This window comes from Aptenodytes patagonicus, chromosome 1 (genome assembly GCF_965638725.1).
Source record: "Aptenodytes patagonicus chromosome 1, bAptPat1.pri.cur, whole genome shotgun sequence".
NCBI lineage: Eukaryota > Metazoa > Chordata > Aves > Sphenisciformes > Spheniscidae > Aptenodytes > Aptenodytes patagonicus.
Genome location: NC_134949.1, coordinates 154,427,682 through 154,454,930, shown reverse-complemented (window position 1 = coordinate 154,454,930; position 27,249 = coordinate 154,427,682). Strand labels below are relative to the sequence as shown.

General features: G+C 44.6%; 1 protein-coding gene across 4 annotated transcripts in view; it reads right to left on the bottom strand.

Moving 5' to 3' along the window:
- NPAS2 (neuronal PAS domain protein 2) overlaps window positions 1–27,249 on the bottom strand; it is a 107,277-nt gene that overhangs the window by 45,401 nt on the left and 34,627 nt on the right. For all 4 annotated transcript variants that reach the window (XM_076359635.1, XM_076359615.1, XM_076359643.1 and 1 more), the window contains exons 2-4: window positions 9,426–9,479; window positions 3,735–3,883; window positions 465–556 (exon numbers count right to left, since the gene is read on the bottom strand). In XM_076359635.1, coding sequence (XP_076215750.1) covers window positions 465–556; window positions 3,735–3,883; window positions 9,426–9,457 — 273 coding nt within the window. In that variant the 5' untranslated portion in view covers window positions 9,458–9,479. The remainder of the gene's footprint in view (window positions 1–464; window positions 557–3,734; window positions 3,884–9,425; window positions 9,480–27,249) is intronic.

Genomic DNA, 27,249 nt, shown 5'->3' with positions numbered 1-27,249 from the left:
AACTGCATCAAACCAAGAGGAGCTGTCAGGTTTTATCTGCTTGTACAGCACCTAGCACTAGAGGGACGTGACACTGTTGCTTTTTAGGTGCTAGTCTTGCATAAATATTAGGTAATAACGCCTTCCAAGAACAGGAGAAAAACTGCCACGTGCCCTTTTCCTCACCTCTGTTTGTAAAAATAAAATGTAATCTGTGATTTGAATCTCTCCCCTGGATTGCATTTCTTGGGAGTCCCTGCGCAGCTTTGCAGGCTGCAGCAGCGCGGCGCGATGGCACCGTCGAGAGTGAAAAGCAACATGCGGGGACTCTAATCCTTTGTCCCAGTGACAGCTCCGCTTGATGGTCAAATACAGCAGTACCTGAAATCTCCTCTTTTGGAACTGCAGATGACATTTTATTCTAGACACATGGGCATTTCCATGACTGCTAGACAAAATTAGGAAAGGCATATATGCATGTTCACCTCCAACATCAGCTGCGTGAATTCTTCATTGCTGAGAAACGAAGGCTTCCAGTCCTGCTGAATTTCAGAAATCTCCGTCTGTGCCGAGACTTCTAGACGAATAAAACATTTCATTCTTTTAAATTCGAAAAACCTTGTATCTTGCAAGCCTATATATGAGTTGCTATGAAAAGACAGCAATCACCTTTATATTCAAAAATTGCAGTTTTCAAGCACGCGTTTTGCATACAGAGACAATAACGATTATCTAAACCGGGCCCAATCCTGAAACGTTTTCTTCTTTTTTTACTCAGCTCAGCTCGAACTGACTTCAGTGGGAGCCTGTATTCACATAGCTGTTGACCTCAATCAGCCTTATTTAGGTATTGATCAAAAGATAAAACCACGTTGCATGAAATTAAAACCAAGGCAAGGATTAGCACATGTCAAATTGATATTTACAATTTGCAGCTTCAAAATTAGGATGCCAGAGAGCTAGGATTCAGCCTACAGTTCCTGTGTCAAATAGGGAGCAGCAAGAAAACTCCTTCAGAGGAGCCCCAAAAGGCCGTGACCCCAAACAGCAGAGGTATTGCTCTGTTCTCCAAAATGCAAGCGAAACATGAGTGTTTGCACCAGCCTTGCACTGGAGCACCGGCGCCTCATCCCAAATCCTGTCCGGAGGGGAGGGCCTCCCGTGCTGTCAGTCTATGAGACACCAGGGGGGTTTTGCCCCGCTGTTGGCCAGTCCTGGCCCCGCAGCAGCCTGAGGACGCTCGCTCCCCGAGGGCTTTCCGTGGAGGGGTGCAAGCGCACGGGGATAACAAGTCACGGCTTCACACTGAAACTGGGGACCGTACCGGGGGTAGCTGGATGCTCTGTGGTGAGCTGTTTCCTTCAAAAAACAGCCACCCATGTTAGCTCTACCCTAGTAATGCATTAATAAACTTGTCAGACAGTGTTATAGGGGTCAGATCTTATAATTTAGAGAGACTTGTGCTGGTTTTGTTCACTGCTTGCTCTGCTTGTCCAAAAGTGCTCCCTCGTTCAGCACTACTAGTGAGGGGATGCTGAGTGCAGCCTGTCTTCTCCTTTCGGCGCCGCCTGCTAATTAATCCTATTGATTAACACTTCCAGAGCATGTAATACCCAACGCTCCCTATTCGGAGCACACAGGCAAACTGGCCAGAGAAATGCAAATGGCTAAATTATATTCAAGACTAAATTTATACCAGTGCCTGTGCATATTGTCACCTGGAAAGAAATCAAAGCCTCCGTTCAGGCTTTATTAGTGGAGATGCAGCCGTCTGCTTCTACCAGCTCATTCAACTCACTTTCTGCGCTGCTGGGGGCTGCCACTGATAGCACGGCGGCTCCCCACAGCCCCCATGGTCTTATACAGAGACTTCAAAAATGGAGTAAGGAAAAAGAGAGAACAGCCCCAATCAGATTTTTATTATATAGTCTCAGAATATAGCATACTTTCAGCAGATCCGGAGCTTGGAAAAGCTGACATACATGAAACAGCGACCATTTGAAGAATTACTTGAGATGTGGGAGATTCTCTGGATTATAAAGAAAGAGGCTGTTTATGGAGCAAAAAAATCTGAAAATTGACCTCGTCCTCCGTTATAACTAAAATCTTGGTTTAGCCTACTAAATGAAAGGGAAATACAACTGAATAAACCAGATCCAAAGTACGCTGAAGATAATCAACATTTTTAAACGCTGATGCTTTGTATTATATATTGTGTGACTACTAATCTAGTTTAAAAATAGATAACATTTGCTTTTTTTAGCAAGTGCACAAAAACCAGTCACAGTTTGACCCAATTGCTGTGGAAGGATTTGTGACTGTTAGCTTTCTTTTACCTAGTTGTTCTTCCAGAAATGAAGTGCCTTTTGGAGTAAATTATTTGGGCTATCAGCTACACTTGTCTACACTTATTCAAATCTCATGTGATTGTTCTTTGCTTGGCTTTATAATTGAACATATTCACATCCTCCTTTACTCTGCCTTGGGCAGCTAAAAAAAAAAAAGATATGTTATTACTGTCATTGTTTAATAGGTATATACAATTATTAAACTTTGAGATGTCCTAGTCATGCCCTCCTGTATGAAATCATCTTGTCTGTGGAAAAAATTCATTTAAGGAGAAACTGTGCTCTAACAACAGAACCACTATAATTATTCCCTCAATAAGTTTGACATTTGTGATTCCATTATGTTGGGACTCATGATATAAGAGCTTTTATGGTCTTTTCCATTCCACCCAGAGCTCTCCAGGGAGTGAGGACGGGAGGTGCTGGATGAGAGAAGGCGAGCCTGGTGATGCGGTGCAGCAGCTCACGAGAGCCCTTTCTGCTTTGTGGGACCAGGGACGTTCCCCACGGTCACCCACTGAAGCCTCTTCCTCACAGGGGCAGAGCAGGAGAGCCCCATTTTAAACCAGTGCCCTGATTTGTAAGGGAGAAGCGTTTCAATTGTCCACTGCTGGAGGATGTCCATGCATCAGGGAGCCCGCAGTGCGCGTTCCTCTCACCGATTGGAAACTAGACCAACCAGACTAGATCCGCAGGGTCAGAAATCTCCTCTGCCCTCTGTGAGGGCACATGTCTAAAGGACTTAACTGTCACTGCTGCGTGCGTTTTAAAAAATAAACTCCTGGCTTTCTGAGGCCAAACTTTACTATTGCAACTGCATGCTGTGGAAATGTGACATAGCTTCTGCTTGTGCAAACCGGGTGAAGCACGTCAGCTATCTGTGGATGCAATTTGCTGAAACCGACTTCAAAAACTGGGGCCTTTTCTGGTCTGAGTTTTCTGCTCACTGTGGAAAATTGAGTCTTACACAGTCCACTGAGGAGCAGGGGGGGCTGAACAGATTGCTTCCCTGCATTTTTCTGCAGAGAAGCTGGGGCAAATGCTTTGTTATTCTGCTCAGAATACTGCAGATTTCAAGGAGGGAAATCTTCCCTCCAGCCCCAAATCTCTCTTGTTCAAAGCATCCCTCTTCTTCACATGTGCTGCAGGGCACTGCTGCCCACCTTCCCTCGGTTCCTGACAGTCGCCCCCTTCTCTAGCAGGTTGAGAGTCATCTCAAAGAACAGCCAAGAAGCTGGATTTGGGCAGCACAGTGCCTGCAAATGATCTTTTTAGATGAAATAGAAAAAACCAACCACCTTATGTTGGCACTTTTAGGCCCCTTGAGCCATTCTGATAATAACTGAAGGAAACAGGATATTGTAGTAACCGTCTGGCAAGTTCATGAAGAGCCGCAATAAATCTTACCATTGTGTTTCTGCAGAAAGCCAATGACTTTTTCCAGCACAGTAGTTTTGTCCATTTTGCGAGTGTTGCCTGGAAGCATGGAGCTGAGCTCTTTGATGAGAACATTGAACTGATCGCGCCTCTTCTTCTCAGACTTGTTACGCGAAGCCCTGTAGACGGGGAAAAAAAAAGGATGAGCAGATCAAGAGGAAAAATCATCATGTACCTCCTCTTTGGAGTGTATACACATGGAAATTAGCTTGCTGTGTGCCTCAGCATGTGAAGATTGACACTGGCCTCCAACAAAGCTGCAGAGACAAGTAGGAAGCGACTGTTCCTACCTCCTGCTCTTGTCTTTGGGCCCCCTTTAGAGTCCAGCGGGCAGATGGAGGCTCTGCTCTCCCTTCTGTGCTGCCTCTGGACACTCTGGTCGAGCCTATCAGGTCAGCATTAAGCCTGTAGGTGAAGGAGCTCTGTCCATCTCCTAGGCATGCACAGGATCTTGAAAGTTCACGCAGCCTCTGAGGAGGCACTCAGAGCAAGAAGAAATAGAAATGCTGTGACAACAGTAAAACCGTCCATAAAGGAGGAGAGTGGGGACTGGTAAAACTATATGGGTCATACCCATCTGTGCAGTCTTAACAGGAGAGAGGGACCGTGGTCCTGCAGCTCAGCCATTGCACTGGAGCTGGGTCAACCTAAAGGACCTGCCCGCTTTGGTCACAGGTCCTCTGGCTACCTCCAAGCTGGCTTACAGAGAGGAATCGGGCTGTTGCCTTCTAGTCATTAAGATCAGGGACCTGAGCAGAGGTTGCTGCAGCTCCCACCTAGTTCAGTCTCCCTTCCAAGGTGACAAGGGCAAGCAGGAGGGAGGGCATCAGCATGTCTCATCTCAGCACAGACTGGGTCTGAGGCTGGGATGTGTTCCCAGACCTGGGGGCTCAGAAGTGTTAGCAGGGGTCCCCCGCTTGCCCCTAATCTCTGTGTGCCACTGGGCAAATCGCTTAAGGTCACAGTGCCCCGACTCTTTAGGTGTAATATGGGGACTCTGCAGCTTTCTTCACCAGTCTTGTCTGTTTAGCTTGCAGGCTCCTCAGAGAGAGCCTGCTTCTGCTGCTGTGTGTGAAGAGCTCATAGGAAGAAAGGATCTGATTTCATTTGGGGTGTTTTGGCACCCTCATAATACTGCCATTAAGGCTGTTGATAATCCTTTCAGCGTGTGCACTTTATTTTTTTTAAATTATACGTCAACCTATACACGAGCAAGTGTTTTCTGAATTGTTCCCATGAATACGACAATCATTCTACTTGGAGGGTATCATCCGGACTTCTGTAGCCATGTGAAAATAGAAATAAATAAAACCCAGAAGGTTTGTCTGTTCTTCTGAAAGGTCCTCAAGCAGACGAGATTTGCCTTGTTAATTATGTAAAGATCTAAGAATATGGTTACATGTAGACAGGAAAGAAAAGCCAAGAGGCCGGTTCTCACTCCGGGTTTCTCAGTCCCAGCTAACTCTGCTGTACCTCATAAGCAGCTCTGGATGCACACTGCTGAAAATCTGAGCAAAATTTAGCCCAGCATCTACATCCCCCCCCAAGGACCAGGTTGGCAATAAACATTTTCAGCAGAGAAATCACTACAGAGGCTTCTGGATGTTACTACTGACAGAGGGGTAATTTTTGTTTGTCTTGCTCTCAACCCTGAACACACTTGGAGAGACACTGGATAGAAGCCAACACTTGATTATTTTACAGCTTTGAACACAAGAGATTGGGTGGATACTGCCTGACTGATTTCAGCCTGTTCTTATTACAGTGCAAAAGGCTGTCAGAACAAGATGTGAAAAGCTCCAGCCTTATCCTATTTCTGTACAGTTCAAGGGGACGTTAAGAACATCAACATTTTACTTCCTCATAATTCAATCCTCAGTTCATTTTAAGCTTAAAGGGTCTTGATCTCCCTGAAAATAAAATAAAACACCAACCGTCTGTAAGGAAAGTGTTGCTTTTTCCAAAAAAATAAAGATGCCTTGACAGAAATAAAAAGTATCTATTTTTATCACTTGACATTTTATTCACAAAGGAAACATAAAAACTCCTCTAGCGGAAATAACTCTACCAAGATCTGAATCGATGGTCACAGTAAAATCTTAAAAAGGAAAAAAATGAGGATAAGCCCCCACAATTAGGTCACGTAAAGTACTCCTGCACAGTTGTAAATGCTTTGTTCAGTCCAGTTGTAAATGTCTTAAATAATGCAGTTTTCATCACTTCCCTTGGAAGATTATTCCCTAGCCTTGCTTGCTTCACTGCTAGGGCATATCATTTACAGTAAGCCAAAACAGTCTCTGTCTTAATTCCATACTATTCGTCCCAGTTCTCCTCCCTCCTCACTACTCCAAAAAAACCACAGCATATCCAAGGGGAAGAAGGAGACACAGTATGAAAAAAATCTGGATTTTTAGTGAATACAGCTAAAGGCAATACAGGACAGCTTGAATTCAGAATGATCAAAATCACCCATTTAAAATGTGTTCTAAATAGCCATTTTTATTCTCTTACATATTTGCTGCTTGTTGTCTTAAAGACAGACTGATACTTGCTGACTAGTAGCCATTACGCTACGCTGATTGACAATGAAATGTGGCTTTACACTAAATTTCATATTTCTTTTTGCTGTCTGGGTGGGATACATTATATATGCATCAAAGCAAGTAACCATACCACATACCTTAACTCAGATTCTTAAATTTACTTTCTACTGGAGTGGAAAATGGCAGGTGATAGTCTTTATTTATTAAGCGCTTACTTACCGTTCATTTCAAGCTGATTTTGGCTGGAATTTGGAATTCAATTGAATTGCAAAAAAATGATTTTAAAATAATTTACTATTAAAGCAAACTAAAAGAAAAGCAGATAGAGAAAAAAGTGCACAAAGCACGCTTTTTGTTTAAAATTAATAAATCTATAAAACAAAGTAAGCCTCATCTAGCATCAAAGAATTTAAAATAAAATGATGGTATCTGACCTCCAGAAGATCAGTAGACCTCAAAGAGGTCCTCGATGATCCCAAGTGTGGTGCCATCATATCCACATTTTAGTCCTCGGGTCTTTGGACTGAAGTAGTGCCTTAGGGCGATGCAGAATGGGGCTCAAAATAACCAGTGTCGTGAAGGAAGAGCTATGCATCTCGGCCAAATACAAAACACTTGGCCCAGGCGTGGGAGTGCAGGTGCCTCTCCTTGGGAGAGGATGGACCCTCTTCTCAGCATGGGTGGGATGTCTGTGTAATACAACCTGTACCTGCCTAATAAATTGCAGCAGACAGCAAATGGTTTGTGTGTGTTAGTCACACTTCCAACTTGAGAAACCCAGCTCCTGGCTTGGGTCCATCCCCAAAGAGTTAGATCCAGAAAGTTCCAGTCTCACCTACTTTTTACTCAGAAAAGGAAAGAAGAGAACAATTTTCTTGGCTTTTTCACCCCCTCTCATGTTTCTCAGCACTGAGGGACCAAGTCCTTATACCAAATAGAAGAAAACAAAGAAAGCGTTTCCCCTGCGGCACAGGACAGGTAAGAGTCCTCGGTTTTCAACACACAACAGGAAAATGTTCAGCCAATGGCTTCTCCCAAGTTTGACTCTCTTTAAAGCTGTGGAAGAAAACCTGTAGCTTTTAAATGAATCTGAATGGTTTTAGTATACTGTAGTAACTTTAGACGTTCATGAAGCCTCTCGTGATTTCAAACTTAATTTCAAATTTAGATAATTTAGATTTATTTCTCAAACGTACATTTCTAAATGTACTTAAATTACAATTTAAAGAAGCAATTTCCTTTTTTCATTTTCAGAGTTATCATTTTTTTATCCACCTTGATAGAGGCCTGCCCCAGGGTATGACAAAATTTCCCTCCAGGAACAAATGGCATGAAAACCATACCAGATGGTGATGACAATCGCTGATAGTGAAGATACATGTTATCCTATTTTTGTCTTATATGGATTCATTTAATGCATTTTTTTTTAAACAATATCATGTTTAATGATATCACAAATGATATGAAATGATACGGTTTAATGCTAGCACACAAATATCTTGAAGATAATCAGGCCGTAAGCACGTGAAGCGGCGACGCAAGGTGGGCTCCCTTCCCCTGCTCCCCCCTTCCCCGATCCCGGGGCTCTGGGGCAGCATGACGCCTCCCGCTGTGCTACACCCTCTCCGAAGAAGCGTCTCTTTGCGATGCGGGGTGGTGGCGGGAGGCATCCCTTCCCCAGATCCACCTCCTCCTCCGGCCCCAGGTGCCTGCCTGATGGGCAGGCGGTTGGGCAGAGCCGCAGGCAGAGCCGTACCCCGTGCTGGCCCTCTCCCAGGCACGAAGCCCCCCGTGAAGAGCGGCAGCAGCGCGGCTCCGGGGGCTGGCGGGCCCCTGGCCTCAGCGGATCACCCCTCGCAGGCCTAAGGGGAGGCAGTTAGGTCAGCGCTTTGCTCCCGGTATCAAAGGCCGGCCTTCTGCAGCTTGAGCATGCATGTGTTAAGAGGAGGGAGCCAAGGGGAACTGTTGAGCTCGGTTGCAGCCTGTGCTGACCTATATTGGTGAGAAAAAGCTGCGGGGAGGAAAGAAGGGGAGAAGGAACCAAAAGAGATGAAACTGGATCAACTAGTTGTGCCTGGACTGGAAATATTCTCATTAGAGGGAACCAAGGGGACAAATGCGGGCAACCCACGGCTTCCTCTAAAGCAATTAAACTGCGGGCTGCAGTATTAGAATCATAGAATCATAGAATCACTGACGTTGGAAAAGACCTCTAAGATCATTGAGTCCAACCATCGACCCAACACCACCATGCCCACTAAACCATGTCCCTAAGTGCCTCATCTACACGTCTCTTAAATACTTCCAGGGATGGTGACTCAACCACTTCCCTGGGCAGCCTGTTCCAATGTGTAACCACTCTTTCAGTAAAGACATTTTTTGATATTGATATTTGATATTGATAACGTGTCCAGAAAAAAAACCCTCAAATGCTTCCAAACAGCTTTTCTGCAGATGCCAGTCAGATCTGACAGTTATTAAGAGTTTTATTGCCATGGGTATTCTGCCTTGAAACACACCCTTCCCCTCCCCACAAAGTGTTCGCAACAATTTCTCACCAACTGGGACTTGATGATGGAGTGCAGAATGTGTGAATAAAGGTTTGTGCCAGTTTAGAGCTGATACAGCACTTTTTGTGGTCTTTCTCTGCTCTGAAGGTAACTTCTGGGTGTTTTCATTACTGTGAGATAGGCATTGCTGAATAAATGACCATCATAATAGGGAAAACCCCCACTTTTTTAGTTCTTTTTCTTTTGCAAAATGCTTTTTGTAAAAACCCTACATTTTTATACACTCAGGAAGCTTGGATGATGTAGTATAGCGGCAGGAGTACATTGTTGGTTCTTCAGTTCTTGTGTTCTGCAGTAATGTGAAGAAAACGATCAATGCCTTGGCTTCTTTGACATTTTCCACAGGAAACATTGCTACGTTATTTTCTTCTTACAGGGTAGCCAAGAATAGGAATCTGTGAGATTGCAGGTTTTCAAGTTGTACTTGGCTGTATTTTACTCTCTCTCTCTTCGATTAATTGATTATGGATAAAAGAGCTTCTGCAGCAACAAACAGTATCAAGCTCATCACAAGTTAAACAGAGAGTTATAAAAGAAAAAGTGCTCACCTCTTTGCCCTGTCTTTCTCATCTTCATCCATTAGATTGTCTAAGCAGTTTTTTCTGTTGAAGGAATGCGAGAATCATTATGAAATGTCATTTTGTTAGCTCTACTGCAGGTTAATCTCAGAGTCGCTCTATTTCATTTTAATAACAGAGTGATGAAATCCAGGTCAGATAAATGTGTCAGCAGTGCTTTATGCCACAGTCCTTTATTTTAGAAAACATCCATTGTGGATAATGATGTTATTCCTGAGCGTCATGCTAGCCTTAGGGGCTCCAGCCAGGGATCAAGGCTCCCAGGCACAACATGGTGCACCAGCACAGTACAAAACCAGTCACTTCTTGGGGAATTTTTCGGTGTGGAGGTTACTTTCTGCAAACTTGCAGGCTGGATGAACCCTGGGGTCTGCCCAAGTTGAAAAGGCGTTTTCAGCGGCTCCAGGTTCCCCCCAAAACCACCCCCAGTGCAAGGGCTGGCATCACTGATGCCTCTGACTCCTCAGGTGGAGCTTCCTACTGGGAGGCTCTTTGTCCTCCTCTGCGGGCCCTGACCCAAAGCCCAAAGAGGCAGTCGTAACTATACTGAATTACACCCCAAATTCAAAGTGTCCTCATAAATCCTGCTGCCTAAGCCGCACTGTGAAAAAAACCTTCATGTAGCCAGCAATGGCCGACAGACTGCCTGTCTGGTGGTGCCAGCACCGAGCGTGGGGACCCTGTCACTCTTTTTGCTAATCTTCACCAAAACGTTGTGACCTGCCGTCAGGTTTATAGTCCAATTGCTCCGGCAGTTTGAGCTGTAAGGAGAAAGTACTCTGAGCATAAGATGTGTTCATAAAGCCACAGAGTAAAAGGGGGTAAATTGGGTAAATTAAGTAAATTGGTGTAGGCAAGGCAACGGGAAAAATACAAGAGCAGCCCAGCTGAAGGCTGAGATCCTCAGAAACACTTGTCACCAACTCACTGCCCACCCTCCTCTTCTCCGTGGCCTTATGAGAAAGCGATGCTTGAGCCCTAACCACTTCAGCCCGAGGAGGAAGCCCTGTGCTGCTGCAGCCTCTCACGGCACCTCGTGCCCATGTCAGCCACAAAAGCCGCGTGCTGCTGCATCCCCCACAAATTTTTTCCGAACCGGCAGCACAATGCTTCTACAAACCCTGGATATTGTCAAAGTGTCATTTTCAAAGCGACAGTGTAATGACAGGCAATGATAAAACTCGTTTTCAAAAATCAATGGTTCTCATTTAATGAGTCCTCAACACGTAAGACATGAATAAAACTGGAGGGGGGGAGGAGGGAAGTTAATTGCTATGCATTATTTAAGCCCATGGTATTTTCCACATACAAGTCACACAGGAATTTGCCTGTTTAAAGAACATTTTATGAAAAAACAGGAGTGAAAACTTATTGATAGTAAGAACAGTGGATAAATTCCCTCCTTCTGCTATTAGTTCTCTTACAGCAATATTCCACCTGCTCATTACTCAACACTTAGCTAAGAACGTGAAACTACCCTGTAATTTTTTATCAAACATAAGAGTAATGAGGAATTAAAGCCACGGGTCACTGATTGGAGGGTAAAGCTTCTACTTCATGGCATTCAGCTCTTTGATGGAGGAGCATAAATAGGAAATATGAAGGCCAAGGGACTGGCTTTTTTGCTTGCAAAACAGACAAGTCAGCCATATCACAATCCATATTTTAGACTAGGAAAATTTACAGAGCCAGTTAAATTTTATTTACCAGTATTTTACAAATACTTTAGGTCATTATTCACCCAGTCCCAGAATCAGGCTGCTAGCCCAACAAGTGTGTTTTCAAATAATTCAGGCTAAAATCTAGTGAGAACATTTAGTGGTTTTCATTGTTATTTGCTCACATTGCAACCGAAATGTTCAGCTATGTTATTTGAGAATAAAAAAGGCATCAATAATATGGCAAGGGTTAGCATTTAGGATTTTGGTGTCTTTCTTTGCTAGACCTTTGCTCAAAATGCTCTGTTGCATGCACCTTGTTGAATCTAGGATAGGACAAGTGAAATGGGGCAGCGTCAGAAGAAGTTGCTTTCTCTGAATCCCTGAAGATCTTCCTTTACTGCACCAAGGCCTCCTCTGGCTGTAACTGATTCCCAGTAGAAAGCAGAAATACGGGGATGAGAGCTCTGGGTGGCTCTGGGGAAGGATGGGGGTGGATGGGGCAGTCAGTATCAGTGCCGCTCAGCCCCGGCTGTTTTTCAGAGGCAGAACATAGCTAATGGAAAGGGGCTTCCTACAGCTGTACTCTATAAACCATCAAGGAATTACACTACTGTGAAGCCTTATGAGAGATCAACAGGTCTAACTGGTCTGTTCTGCCAAGGATTTGGCTAGATCTGTAAAGCAATTCATGGCCAGCTTCCAGTAAACAAGGTTTCTCACTGACTGACATAAAATTCTGGACCCGCTGTGCTGTTGCTAGTGTTAGACAATACCTAATTGTCTTTTTGCTTCTGTTTGCTCAGACGGCAAAATCTCCAGAGCATCGTAAGCATTGCTAACAGCATTTGCCAGTACATACGTACCATATGAAATTAAAACTGTTCTCGATAAAACAGGTATGGCAGAGTATACAACTGTTGCAAACCGGTACTGCCATCCCTCTCCTGAGCCACACCAGATGCTGGCTTACACCTGGAGGAGAAACCCATGGCATGGAGCTTAGGTATGTGCTTAATGCAACCTGTTTGCTTTATGTTAGCCTCCCAGTCCTTCAGCTGGGAGGGTCCCAAACAGCACACTGGAAATCTACTCTTCTATCCCCATCAGTGCCTGGTTTAGGAGGCAATTCTGGCTCATTGCAATGACAGAGGCAGGCAGTAATTGCCATGGCTCTGTGCCACTGTTCCCCTGCAAAGACATGACATAAAAACAAGCAGCACAAGGATTTCTCAGAATTTGAACAATCCTTTCATGCTAACAAAGAGAATTTGGAAACCTACGGGTAAGAACAACATGATGTAACTCCTGCCAATGGAGTATTTAATACTGACAGTTACATTCAGAGCTTCATTAATGACATCGTTATCAACAAGGAATGAAGAAGCTACCACTCAAAAAGATGGGAACCACTTGGAATAAGGAGGAGAAAGCTCACGTACTCCCATCACGATGGTACTCAGACAGACATACAGAAAGATGCATACCCACAAGCAGGCAAGAGTGGCATTTTGGAAACAAAAGATTGGCTAAAACTATTAACTGTGTACCCCTGGCTTAGTTATCAGATGGAGAATTATAGCACAAACATCCCCCCCACATTCATTCATTCATACAATGAATAGTTGCTTGGGAAAGAAGTAATTCAGGCAGAGTGCCCACTCGCTCCAGGGACTCTCCAGAAGAAAGATTGCATATGTTTATTTTGATACAGTCTATTCCCAGTGGACACAGAGCTTGCATTATAAAATTCATCTGGCACTGATCACCTTATCCTGCACTGGAAACATGTTTTTTAGCGAGTTATACTACTACTCTTCTGTGTGGGTGAGGTTGGTTTCTCTCCTTCCTGCCCTGCTGCTCATAAGGATACACTATAAAATGACTGACACTGAAATGTAAGTACTCAGTTGTTGATTTCCCACTAAGTTGCCACGTGGCCAGCTAATCTCACTTCCTACAAATCAGCCTGACATTTAACAAGAATTTTAATCATATTTGTTTAACTCAGCTGAATTATATCAGAGATGTAAATCTCCATTAGAGGTCCTGAGATGTGCCTGGGGAAGCCTGGTGAGAAATCACAGTGTTTGTGCTCCTCTGGCTCTATGTTGGGCAGCTGGGGGGAAAGACTGGGCTTTTCCTCCCCTTCCCTCTCCGGCATGGTGGGGTGTCTGCCTCCACCACGCCACAGGCCTGCTTGGGCTATTCAGCCACTTGTCCTGTACAGGGCATGCTCAGCCCTGGGGAGAGGGGTGCTGCCTGCCATACCCTGGTGTTGCTTCCCACCCACTACAGATATACCTGAGCCCTCACTCGGACCTCCCCCTCAGACCACTTAGGATGCTGGTACAATACCACCATCCTAAGTAAAGATTATGATATTGCACTTGGAGAACAATCCTCTCACAGACAGGGGATGGGCAAGGGTTGTACGGAAAATTGGGACACTGGGAAGAAACAGCTTGAACTACCTTCTGGCCTCTGGGCAGAACCTCCCCAACAACTGTTAACTTTGTGAGGAGGGAAGAAAAAGAGCAATAGGGTGGAGGGTAGACATGCCCCTGTGCCTTCCAGACACATCGCTCAGCCTCCACTGCCCATCTCTGCTGCGCGTTACTTCTACAAGACACTGAGTGCTGCCTCAACAGGGAATTGCTCTCCAGTTCCCTCTTCGAAGGAGAGGAAAGAGGCTGTTAGTGCAGAGCTCGGTGTTATAAAGGAGGCATGCGGGTATGTTTGGTGGTTCAGGATTTAAAGGCCAGATCCACCCATGCACAGCATCCCGTGCACAGTGAGTAGGATCTAAGACATAGGCAGAAGGCACCGAAGGGGAGTACAGGCTCTGGGCATGAGCCAGGGGGGACAGTTTTTGGCCACTCAGTAGCACAGGGGACAGTGTGGCTGGGTTGTTGCGCTGGCACCACTGCCAGGTCCCCTGCCTGGGGACGACGGACAAGGTCTGACGGGCGCTGTGGTCGGACAATGGCATTGTCTCATGGGTGCTCCACAGTGTGGGTTAGATGGGCACTTGCCCACACTGGGGAGCACCACTGTGGCTTGGCACTAGCAGCTGTACCCACTTCTTCTCAGCTAAGGCAGAGCTCTGAAATGAAGTAAACCACACAAGTGGTTTACCAAACAAGTAAAGTATTTCCCTTCCAAGCCTTGCTGGGGGGCAAAGAGAAAGATTAGCAAATGGGAAGCGGCAGGAAAGGTCACAGGGTGATAGGCAAGAAGTGACCATCTGACTATGTTAAACACCTGGTTCCATGTTTCTCTGACGTGGATGAAGCACTCAGATATCCCACCGTGAGGGTTATGGCGTGAACACACAGAGGAAGGATTTGTATAAACACAAATCGGAATAAATCAACAGATTCATAGACACATCAAACTGAACTGTGCCCCTCCATCCTTATTTTTCATATGTAAACCTATGAACTGATACAAGAACATGCTGGAGTCCATAACTAAATACAGCGCAATCCCACCCGTAGCAATCAAAATTGATTTATCAAAATGTAAACAAAGTAGCCTTAAGAAAACTTGAGAAAAGACGGTAAAAAATCACTTTCCTGATGATATACATTGTTATTTGAGAAGGGACTGTGACTTTTCAGCAGGAGAATGGCAGTCTGCAGTTACCACGGGTCATGTAATGCCACTATTGTTATGGGAATTACTGTTTTTACAAGTAAAGGAAAAATCCAGTAGCATGGTAAGTGTCCAGCTTTAGAGTTACGACTATTTTTGTCTGACAGCGTGCACCTTAGTCTTCCTGCATTCAGTAGATTACTATGTTTTGTTTACACTAGAGAAGAGGTTGTTTAGAGGCTTCCAAAAAAAAAAAGGAGAAAACTTTTTGAGAAAATATTGGACTTCATGAACCTTATGGGCTTCTCCCTGTTTCATACATATGTGTACAATGAAACTTTAGATGGTAACAGGCTTAAAGCAAAACAGACATTAAAAAATAATCTGAATGCGGACAATGAAAATGATGGAATTTGACATAAATTAATGCTCCACTCTTCTGAACTGGGGATGGCACGGAGATGCTCACAGGTAATGCAGCTGAGTGTTACGAGATTATGACGAAGAGAAGTAAAGGCTCAGAGCATATTCTGGTTTTATTCTTTGCAGTATTCCCATTTAGTGGGAAGAGGTAGTCTTTTCTGCATGTCAGAAACCTTGCACCTATTTCTGGGTGCTATTAGACAGCTCCCCCCTCTACCCTGGTGCCGGTTGAGTTTTAGGGTGTGCAGCCTGCAAACCCTCTATAGATGTGGTACAATTCGCATCAGTTTAAGTCAGGAGTGAGACGGCTGACGTCAGCAGTGCCGTGCTGGAGCACGGCCAGGGTAAGTGAGAGGCATCGTTTATCTCTAGCTTGTGAGCAACGCGTAAAGTTTGTGCGGCGCTTGGGATCTCTGATGAAGATCAGTATATACATGCTCGTTATCTTCATTATTATTATTATCACCCAATGACTAAAGCCATTCAGACTTCAGTGAACAGGCTAAGTGAATCCCTGGGTTCAACTGCTGCTCTGCTCTCCCCTCGCACGGCTGGAAACAGAAAGGCAAACAAATTAAACTAACATTAATCAGCAAAGACTGCCATCTGTATAACTCGGAGCACTTCTCCGCGTGCCCGTCCCCTTCCAGCAATGCTAAACAGGATTAGCCTTCCGTGGGCGGACAGAGAAAGTAGGTCAGTTTGGTAACATCGCTGCGTGCGATGAACGGAGGAGGATGTGACTGCAGTGGTCTGCTGGCAGCCTTCTCGCCTTCTGAATGAGCCACGGAGACGAAGCACTTGGGCTTGCCATGGGGCGCACGAGGCGGCTCAGACCCCCGTGTCCCTGCAGGATGACACCTGCCATTGGTAGAAGCAGGGGTTTTGCAAAGTATGGCTGGTGCATTGGAGTTAATGGGTGCATTTCAGTACGGAAACTGAGGCATGGGGCAGCTGAAGGCTTAGTTACTACCAGTCTGTGCACAGCCAAATATTTGTCAAAGCTTATGCGTGAGCAATGTGGCAAGGGATGGTAAGCCATCCAGTGGAGGTATCGTCTTTCTCTATTGACTGTACTGGGTGTGTAGGGATGGTGGCAGGAAAGCCAAAGCTCACCTAGACTTGGCACTTGCAGGGCACGTCAAGGGCAGCAAGAAGAGCTTCTGCTGCTGCATCAGTAGTAAAAGTTTGAACAAGGAAAGTGTGGGACTGCTGCAGTATTGGGGGTGGGTGGGGAGGTGAATCAGTGACAGCAAACACAGGTAAGGCTGAGGTACTGATGCCGCCTTTGCTGCAGTCTTCACCAGCAAGGTCTCCCAGGCCTCTGTGTTGGAGGCAGGGTCAGGGAGGAGCAGAAGGACCAGCAGTGGGTGAGGGTCAACCCAGGGAACTTGAGGGAGCTTGAGGGAAGTACAAGTCGATGGGGCCCAACCACCTGCCTCCATGGGTGTTGGGAGAGTTGGTGGTGTCCTTGCTAGGCTGATCTCTCTCATCTTTGAGAGGTCATGGAGATGGGGGAGGTCCCTGATGGCTGGAGAAAGGCAAATGTTCCCTTCAAAAAAGGCCAAAAGGGTAATCCAGGGAGCAACAGGCCAGTCAGCCTCACTTCAGTCCCTGTGAAATCAGGGAGCGAGTCCTCTTGGAGCACATCTCTGGACACATGAAGGAAAAGGTGATCAGAAACAGTCAGCATGGATTTACCAAGAGTAACCTGACTGCCTGCTATGATGAAATGACAGGATCTGTGGATGGGGAGAGAGCAGTGGATGTTATTTATGTAAGCTTCATGCTCAAAGGCAGGGCTGTCGTCATGAGGGGGACTCAGAGAGGCTGGAGGAAAGGGCTGACAGAAACCTCATGAAATTCAGTGGGGACAACTGCCAAGTCCTGCACCTGGGAATGAAGAGCCTTGGGCTCTGATACAGGCTGGGGATGGTCTGACCAGAGAGCAACTCTGCAGGAAAAGCCCTGGGAGTCCTGGCAGGCAGCAGGCAGCGGGCTGTGCATGAGCCGGTGGTATGCCTTGGTGACGAGGATGGCCAAGAGCAGCCTGGTCTGCATGGACTGCACAGCCTGATCAAGGGAATGGATTATTCCACTTGACTCAGCACTTATTAGACCACACCCAGGGTAGTGTGTCTGGTTTTGGCCCCCCAGCACAGAAAAGTTATATATTAACTGGAGGGAGCTCAGCAGAGACCCCCCCAAGGCAGTGGGGGCTGGAGCACTTGCCCCGTGAGGAGGCACTGGGGAAGCTGGGCTGGTTTGGTCTGGGCAAGAGATGGCTTTGGGGCACCTTACATCCCCCCAGTGCCTACAAGGAATGAATGAGGAGCCAGAGCTGGGCTCCTCACAGTGGTGCAGGATGAGAGAGTGAGAAATAATGGGCATAAGTAGAAAGAAGAGAGGAGAACCTTTTCTCCATGAGGACAGCCAGGCAGTGGAGCAGCCTGCCCAGAGAGGCTGTGCCATCCCCATTCTTGGAGGTTTTCAAGACCTGACTGGACAAAGCCCTGAGCAGCCTGGTCTGACCTCAAAGCTGGCCCTGCTTTGAGCAGGAGGTTGGACTGGAGACCTCTTGAGGTTGTCCTGTGATTCTGGATCTACTGAGCTGGCTACCACTGGGAACATCCTAAGCATATCAGTTCCCCTGAATTAGTTCCTGTATTATATATGTTGCTGAAATCTATTTTACTATGCTTTTGCTCTTCTGTGCTACAAATAGCTTGTGCACTGTCTCCCCTACACCGACATCCCTCCTGCTTTATAAACCTGCCATCTAGGAGAAAAGAATGCGAGATACACATCTTAACATTGTATGTCTGTATGTCATGTGTCTGTCATGTCACTTTTAGACAATGATTTAAAAAAGTATTCACTTTATGATAGAACTAGCAAAAAAAAAAAAGAAAAAAAATGCCTCTCATGAGAATGGCCCTTGACTGTTATTCTTCTCTCTCTACTTCTCATGTTCTTGATCTGTTTTAGGTATTTATAAAACTTTAATCCTCATAGTATCAGAAGTCCCGAATGTACAAAGACTTTAACATGTGCTTAACTCTATACTGCTATAAGAAGTCCCTCATGTATGTGTATCTTTGCAAAATCCAGGCCTAAATGTGGAGGTAGAGCTGCACAGATTATTTTGTAATTATTAGCTCTGAAATCTTCCCTTGAAAATGGTCTCAGTTATAAAGTGGTCTCAGTTATAAAGTATTCTCAGTTGTAAAAATCTGTTAAAGTTTATTTGCTTCTGCAAATATTTAAATAAGTAGAATAATATAACATCTGACCTACTATCTTCTGATGGTCAAATGCTCAGCCAGTACAGGCAAACTGGCAGAGTATGCAAATATAACACTATAAAGATTTATTTGTCAAAAACTCAAGGATTGCTGTTTTGTTTGGCACAAACTACCTGGGAAACACCAACACAGGCAGAAAAATCAGTCTTTTTCGATGGGACTGTTGTCAAAGTCACTCTTTTTTTTCTGGCAGCAATAGCCTTGACAAGATCCTTTTAATCCTTTCCATCCAATTAAACAGGCTACAGTGGCACTAGAGTATAAAGCAAGATGCCCAGGAGCTGACATAGGTTGGTCTCATTCCCCCCACTCTTTTGTTTGTTTGTTTGTTTGTTTGTTAACCATTTATGGATGGCTCTCGAAGTACCTAATTACTCTTCTTTTAAAAGCTCTGGGCCTGGGAGTAATTTCACTAACAGTAGAGAAATATACTCTAGAAGGAAATTCTGAATTTTTGACAGTGCTGTCAAATTAATTGTCATGATTTACACCAGCCACGATGGTGTCCCCTCCATACATAAAATGGTGAAGTAAGAGGCCACACATTTCTGGAGATTTCAGCAGGAAAGCAGAAACTAAACATGAAGCCAAATTTCCTTCTGGTTTTAGGCACCTAACCTGATGTGGCAGCTTCCTCTCTATTAAGCAGGACCTGGGGTGAAGGATTGTCCTCTTTCAGTGTCCTTGCCTTCTCCCCTCCCCAGTGGGACCTCGCTTGCTTCTTCAACCAGCAAGAAGCGGTGGCCCCAGCTCCAAGGAGTGGACCGGGACTTGAGCCAGGCAGCGAGTACTTTCCTTGGCCTTCCCCATCCTCATGGGCATCCCAGCATGGTGACACCCATGGGGACTCAGCTGCTCTGCCACTGATGTGGGCCAGAGGCAGGAGGTGTGGGGGGGAAACGTGATCGCTCCTGCACAGAGCCTGCAAGAAGCAACAACTTCCCTGTCCTGTGCAAGAGGCAAGGCTGTGACCTAAATCTGCTGCTGTACAGGGGAAAAAAATCCCTATACAATATAAAGAAATAAATACAGATATCAACACCAATAATCCCATCACTGTTGTGTTAACAGCTTGATAACATATCTGCTTATAACTCATACACTGCACTAAATTTTCTGCTCTTTAGTAACTATCATATCCATGTCAGCAGAACGAAATATTTAATCATCTGGGGAGATGAATCATGAAAAGCTGTTTTGGGGAGATATTTTTAAACGGACAATTTATTGCCATTTAATTTTGAGAACTTGCTGTCTCTCTCTTCTCAGGAGGGACCCTGCAAGCCTGCGACCATACAGACTATTGCTCTGTACGACTTGCTGTCTCCCTTGCAGGTGAACCAAGTAACCTATGGGGATTTAAAGTCATTTCTGACAAGACCAAGGCAGGAGGGTGCAGTCAGCTCAGGGTTTGGCTGGGCACCACTAAGCCTAAAGACATAGGGAGGCCAGGGACACACAACCTGCCTGGTTGCATGGCACTTTGTGGACGAATGCTCTCTGGTTGCGGTCCCCCAGTTTTGTGCCTGAGTCCATAAACCTGCCGAGAGTTCAGACACAGCGTCAGACCAAGGTTGCACCTGTATTTTGCACCATCTCGAACGTTTATGCCCTTGAGTACCTCCTGTCTCAGGCTGAGCCACGCTCCAGCTGTGGTGCTGGCACCTTCCCACCGATGTGTGAAGTGCTGCTGTTCTCAGCCTCTTCATTCTACTAGAGGTTCCCATTTTTACAATGATAAAGTTTCTCCAGCATGATGTAAAATTCAAATCAGGTTTTACAAAATGAATCTCTAAGGAAAAAGGATAATTATTAAAAAGCTTCATTAGTGCTTTGCAATCTTAATTATGATAATTATATTTTTGTAGCTAATATAACTGAACTCCTGCTTTTAAATCCCATTAATGAGCATTTTTAATCCTTCTCCTACTGGGCCAACAAAACCATAACGTTGAACTTTATATTTACGCAGGGCACTATTTTTAATAAAAATGATGCCCTGTTTACTTCGGATTTCCATTCCCTTTTATCTGCACTTTGAAGGTGCACCTTCTCCCAAGACGCAAGAAATGCAGGAGAGCAAAGACGAATTCAGCAGCTTGGGCTCGATTTCCCTTCCTGGCAACAAGAGAGCACAGTCCCTGCACCAGGATGGCAGCTGCCTGTGGATATTGGCTGTCGCCAGGGAAGCCTGTGACACCGCTGCTCCCTTGGAAGCAGAGATTTAAAGCCCTTTTCCTGGACAGCCCAAGGGCTGAGCTTCACCCGCTCTGGGTCCCCATGCGGACTTCAACAAGACCGTACGCACCGTGCGAATAGGCAGAGGATGTGACCCACTGCATGAAAGAGAGACTTGCCGGGGGGAGGACATCAGGTAGTTGCTACAGGACTGCACTGCCGTACCAGAGCGGTCCCACGGGCGAGCGGGAGACCGAGGGGTTGCAGGAGCCATGCTGCGCTGGCCAACAGTAATTGATGGTCAGGGCCAGGGGAAAAGGTGGCGGCTGGGGGGAAAGGCCAAAAGAAATCTCAATAAAAAAGAAATGCCGAAGTTCACAAACTATTCCTCCAGTGCGCGAGCAGGAAAAAGCACCTCCCCAACCAGCTACTGGAAATCTTGAAAAGTGCCAGCAAGTGACACCAGTATAAATGGTCTTTTCTGCGTACAGTTTATGATCCCTGATAGAGTAGAATTTGCTGCTGTGTCCTACATTATAAACCAGCCACCACCACCCAGATGCAATGGACTAGTGGAATTTTTTTATGAGTCTGTCTGCAGCCAAATATTTTACAGTTACTAACACAGAGAGTAAAAGATCAAAGAGGGAAGAGCATACAAATTCAGATATCTCAATAAAGAAATGAAAACAATAAAGCATATATTGAATATTATCTGCCCATTAATCTCTGGAGTAAATTCAGAAAACTAATTAAAAGCTTCTACGCAGATAAATGATAAGCTTCTTTATTCAATGAGCTCAACATATGAACAAACAGAGGTTTGTGTTGATATCATCGTTATTAGCAATTGCATTAAAGCAAATGATTTTTGCTGTGCTAGTGGGAATACAGTGATTTGAAAAACAAAATGTTGAGATGAAAAATTCAAACCTTTACTGTACTGAGCATATCGCATTTCCCGTTCTTTTTTTATTTATTTCAGGTAATGATAACTCTTATGGGCCAGCATGATAAAAAATAAGACATGAAGAAGAGAAAACAAACCCAAAGCCTATAATGAAGCAGGAAAAAATCTCTGCATAATCATTCTCCAGTGGAAGTCCAGCTTTAAAGAGTGGTATCGCTTTCCCGCATGAGAATTTCTCTAATTCATCAGTGTTTACTGTATCTTGTGTCCCTTTTTCTGCTGTTGGCTTCAACACTCGCAGGGGATTTTCTCTGAATTTTATAGGGAGGTTTTGTCTCCTCAACCGTAAGTGATAGATGTTCTATTTTTGTGGTGCAACACCGCTGTCTTGCGTGACGTGGCGTGGCGGTGCTGCTTGGGGAGCTTGCAAGGCGGCCAGCCTTGCTCTCCCTTGGTGCTCCGGGAGTAGTCCCTGTCCCAGGCATCCCTTCAGACGGGTGCGACCTGAAAAGGGGGATCCTGAAGAACACTTAAGGCAACAAATTTTACAGCTTAAGCTGTGCGTTCAATTTAAATGCAGAGCCTGAACTGATTAATTTCAATATATAGTCGGTCCTGAATCTGATTATTTAGGATCAATTAAAACTGATCTGGCTCCAGAATTCAGATATCTTCCTAGGGATCCTACACAAGGAAATAACTTGAAAAACCTGATTTTTTTATCCATAGTGCATTCCAGTGACCCAGGGCTGATTAGCATAAAAACAGCTTTAAACTGATGAAATGGGGGAATGAGAGAGAACTACAACTGCTTTTGTTTATATTTTTTATTCATACACCAGCATCTTCCTACTTCATATTGTACATTAAACTCTTCCTATTGACCAAAATGAAACAGAGATTTCAAAAACTCTTAGGCTAATGTCCTCTTGAACATGGGCTAAATGCAGGATAGAGTCTGCAGAGTGTAAAGTGCACTTAAATTTTAGCAAATTCGCTCAACTGCGGCGTTTCAGAAACAGAGAAGTCATTAAAAGCCCCATAGCGAAATATCAAATTATGCCTCTGCCAGATATTAACTTTGAAAAGAAAGAATAGAGACACTCTGAAAACGACGGTGAAATACTGATGTGCTGATTCACTTCACGCTTAGGTACTGCGCGAGTTAGAACCGCAAAATAATATCTCTCTTCTGTGCCAAATGATATTGGTAGGAAAGCACCTTTTGGCTATGATGGGTGCTGCTTTCCATTCTGAATGTGCATTTTCCCTTTCCACTTGCAAGAAAACTTGCTGTCAGAATGTCCAGCTGACTTGCTATTTTATTTGCCATCTGTGTCAAATATTCATACAGACGCATTAAGTATGTGTCTATGTCCCAAAAGGCCTGAGTTTGTAACAGTTGCATACTGTTACTGTTCTTGCATGCCGTTACCTGTCTTTCATAATTACCAGGGTAAAAACTAGGAGGGGAAAAAACCTGACATAATTTTAGACCTCTACTCATGCTGAATCACATTTTATTTCAAACAGAGTTCCATGGCCATTACTGGAGCAGCACACATGGAAAAATAGGACCTGAACCCTCAATTCACCGTGAATTTTGCAGGTAATCTAAAACCATCAGGATTAGCTATCCTGCAGGAAGTAAGGTACTTGACATCCCATCTATTCTGTAGCCAGTACTGTGACTGCAGCTCTTGTAGGCGTTTCTGATCTGGCTTTAAACAAGTAGTGAAGCATCAATGCAGCTCACTGTAGGTCTGCTAGTTTACATATTTATTCAGTGTCACCAAAAAAAGATTGTTTAGGGCAGCTCGATTTAGGGGAAAAAAAGGGAAAAAGAGAAAGAGGAGGAAAGAAAGAGAAGCAGTTGGCAGGGAGCTGAGGTTGGGGTCGGGTCGGGTCCTCTGGCTCATAGCCTCGTGTGAAGCAGCCAGGAGAGGTAAATAGCAGGGCTATGGGTTGAGATGGGGAGAAAAGGGAAAGTCCCATGTCCTGTTTCTAAAATCCAGACAAAAAGAGGGATCCTGAAGGCAGTTTTGGGGACCCCAGGAGAAAAGCTGTTGTCACAGGATGGATTGGGATGCTTGGTCGCAGAGTTGCTACTGCTGCTCCTTGTCTGGTGGGTTTAAAGCAGTCTCAAGGGTGGCTACAGAAACTGTAGCAACTTTAGTGTCTGCAGAAAAGACATTAATTTATAGAAACTGTGCCAAAGGTAGTATAAAATTTGATATCACAGCACTTCACTTTAAATGACCTATACTTTATCCTACTGCCACACTATTTTGTGGGTATTTGGGTCTGGGGATTTTTGCTTTTAAACAGAAAAATATTTGGTTCCCTGTGGGTGTTTTTTCCCCCCTCATCCTCCTTCCTTTAGATACTTCAAAAGGCAAGCTCCTGAGAAAACTTTTCTGCTGGTTCCTATTGTTTCCTACTTCAAGTGAAAAAAGTACATGATGTTAAATCTGAACACCAAGACTTTGTGAATGTGTAAACTTCAGAACTCTAAACCTTTCAGCCTGTGCCAATGTAAACCACCTAAAGTGCAGAGAATTAAGTACACTTTATCCCCTCTGACCATGATTGAACATGTTCCAGTCCTCCTAAAATCTGCGGCAGGGAGTCTCTCAAATCCCCCAAAGCAGAGCGGGACTTTTTCAAATGGGCATGAGAAAAAGGGGGAGATCCTCATCCAAATCCCAGTCCCAGCCTTTTAGCTCTCTCCTTTGAAAATTCTCACCTTGCTGTTTCTAACCACCTCACTTTCAAGGACATGGGGCAGGAAAAAAACCCTACCTTTGCGAAGTGAAGTGCTCCATATTCCCTAAATTCCTGGGAAAATTGCACAGAAATTTTAATAAGCGCTTTTGCAGCGCACATTGGGGTCTGTCTATGTCACCCACCCTTTTCCATGTTGCTCCATTAATGTCTAACTGACCTGTTTTCTAGAAAAACAGGTACCTTTGTCCACCCCCTGGAAGCTGAAAGTGCCAAGATGTGCATTTTGGGAACCCAGTTATGGACTTTCTGTCCCTTAGGCAGCAACAGCCTCTCCCTGCCCTGCTTCCCCCCTGCCCGTGGCACCCTGGGACAGCACCCTCTCCCCTCGAGAGAAACCACCCCAGGGGGCCATGGCATCCCACTGCCTTCCTCCCACACAAGCACACACCATTCCCCCTCCCCTTCATTGTACCGGATCCAGTGCCCGGGTCAGAGGCTCTGCATTGCCTTAAGTAACATGTCTTGGGTGTTGGAGCTGGATATCTGGGAGCACGTGAGCACTGCTACACCAGCCAAAGCCTGATGTACATGTTGGCCATGAGGAACTGGTGTTTGGCTGCCACTGGTTGGGTGGCCAAAAGGGTTTAAGCTGACGTTGGTCAAGGGGAGCTGGAACAGAAAGCCATTAAAAGGCTGGCATTCCTTAGATTTGCCTTTTTCCCTTTATCACTGGGAAATATTTTGTTGGAATGAACCGCAACACAGTTGCAGCTGTGCTTCAGTTGGTCCACTGTCTAGTTCTAGGCTATTTTAAAACTGACATTATCTTGAGAAATAATGAGGAGTCTTAAACTATACTGTGAAGCACGCAGTAAATTTTTAGTTGGCTAAAGAGCGAGGAGTGAAATGCGAGAGAATGTTTTTCCTGATATATTTTTTCTCTCTCTCTCTCTTCATGGAAATATTGATGTGAAGGATAGTAATACTGCTACTGAATTCTGACCTGCATGGCTATAAAGATACATTACTTGCATCAGTCCAAGAGACAGTTCTCTCAATCTTGCTTCCTCCGCAAATGCAGTTCTCTTGCTCTGGCACTTTGCAAAATCCTCTAAATTACTATTAAATTAAATACTTTTAATTTATGGAGGATTTCAGCTGAACTCATATTTATGTGCTATTAATTATCAAGTATTTTACTGACTCTGGGAAAAACATTAATAAATCAATCTAAATGAACTCCCACCTTCCCCCCTGAACTGGGGATGGGTGTCATCAGTCAGACTCTGACCTGAGAAGGTTCTATTTCCCTTGGATTCATCATTAATCTCATTTCATATTGTGTATTTCTGAGTGGGCTCGGGGCAACATTTTCAAACATGGGGTTTTTAAGCTAGTGATGGCAGTATATTTAGCCGCCTGAATATGTGGATAGATTTTCAGAGGTCTTCTGTGATTTGAAACAATTCCCCTTTTGCAATGTTAAGGTTGGTTTGTTTCTTTGGTTTTTTTTTTTCAGAAACAGTAATTACACTGGTTATCTTTTAGATAAAATATGATTTCCAGTGTATCCTTAGACACAGTGGAGCTCTGGGGAAGTATCAGTGGAAACACAGGTAGCGATAAATCACTGGAATTGAAGGGCGTGTGGATGCTTGGAAGGGTAGTTAGTCAGATGGGTAAATATGGATTTAAGTGCTGACCTCTCAACATCCAAAATTGAAAACATTGACCTCGCTATGCAGTGCTGGTCTTCAGTGTGCCTTCAGATGACAAAAAGATCTGCAGGGGTCCAATATGGGTAAGTCATGACCCAAAACACAGTTTAAGGAGGACTGTAGTAGTAGAGCAGGCAGGTGAGATATTTCAGATGCTGACAACGCTTCCGGGGGCATTCTTATTACCACCTCAAAACTGTTACCCCAGAGTGAAAAAACAAGTGTGTTATTTCACAGACCAGTCAACAAAAGTAGATGTTCCCATTTCATCAGTGTTTCATGCTCTGTTTGCCAAACCCAACACAAATCTTGGCAAAGGAAGGTATTTCATGAAGTTATGTGGACTGACTTAATGTATTAATCTTCACAGTGACACAGATTATTAGAAACTCAATGATATGTGGAATGTTTTATGATGTGGTTTCACGCTGATAAATAGCTAATCACCATATATTTGTGACAACAGAGCATTACAGAGAGCAGTGATATGTATTCTGAAAAACACCATCGGTCCTTTTACGCCCTCTGCATAATGCCCTATCATCTGCAGTGCTCAACTTTGCAGGCGTGCTTTCAGAAACTGAAAAAAAATCATTATGAGAATCCTAACATTTGTCAAAGCCTCCTTTCTGGTCTTTTGGGCTGCTGGTTTTTTCAGTAAAAGTGCATTACATGCCATTCGACAGCTGGTAATTGTATGTGTATTGAATTAAAGCATTGATTTTAATTTTCAAAGTCAACCTCACTCTCTTTTAGCTGAATGAATTACTTTTTTCATGAGAAAAAACATTGGTACTGGACTTCAGATACAGGATCAGAGCTTAGGCAGCCTGTCCTCAAGGGTATTTTGTGCTGCTTTCTTTTTGAAATATCGAAAGGTTCTAACTTGCCCATTACCCAGAAACAAAAAGATAATAAATCTCCGAACGGCTAGCACAGCTCCTAAATTCATAGCTAGCTTTCAGCTATTTTGTGTGGCATTCCAATTCCCTGGCTGCTAGGATGATTTTCAATCGTACAGATAAGCAATAACTGGCTGGGCAAAGCTTGGATAAGAAACCTTGAAAGAAAATCCAGGTGCTGCTAGGAATTACACTGATTATGCCACGGATTGCAATCTATCTTTGAGTCAATGGTGAGGTACATTCAGAAGGCTCCCTGGGAAACAGAGGCTCTCTGACCCTTCCCCTGTATTATCCTTTTCACAGATGCAGGCACTTTTCCTTCTCTAGTCTACTCCTGAGGAACTAAACTGCAGACCGAAGCAGTCACGCTCAT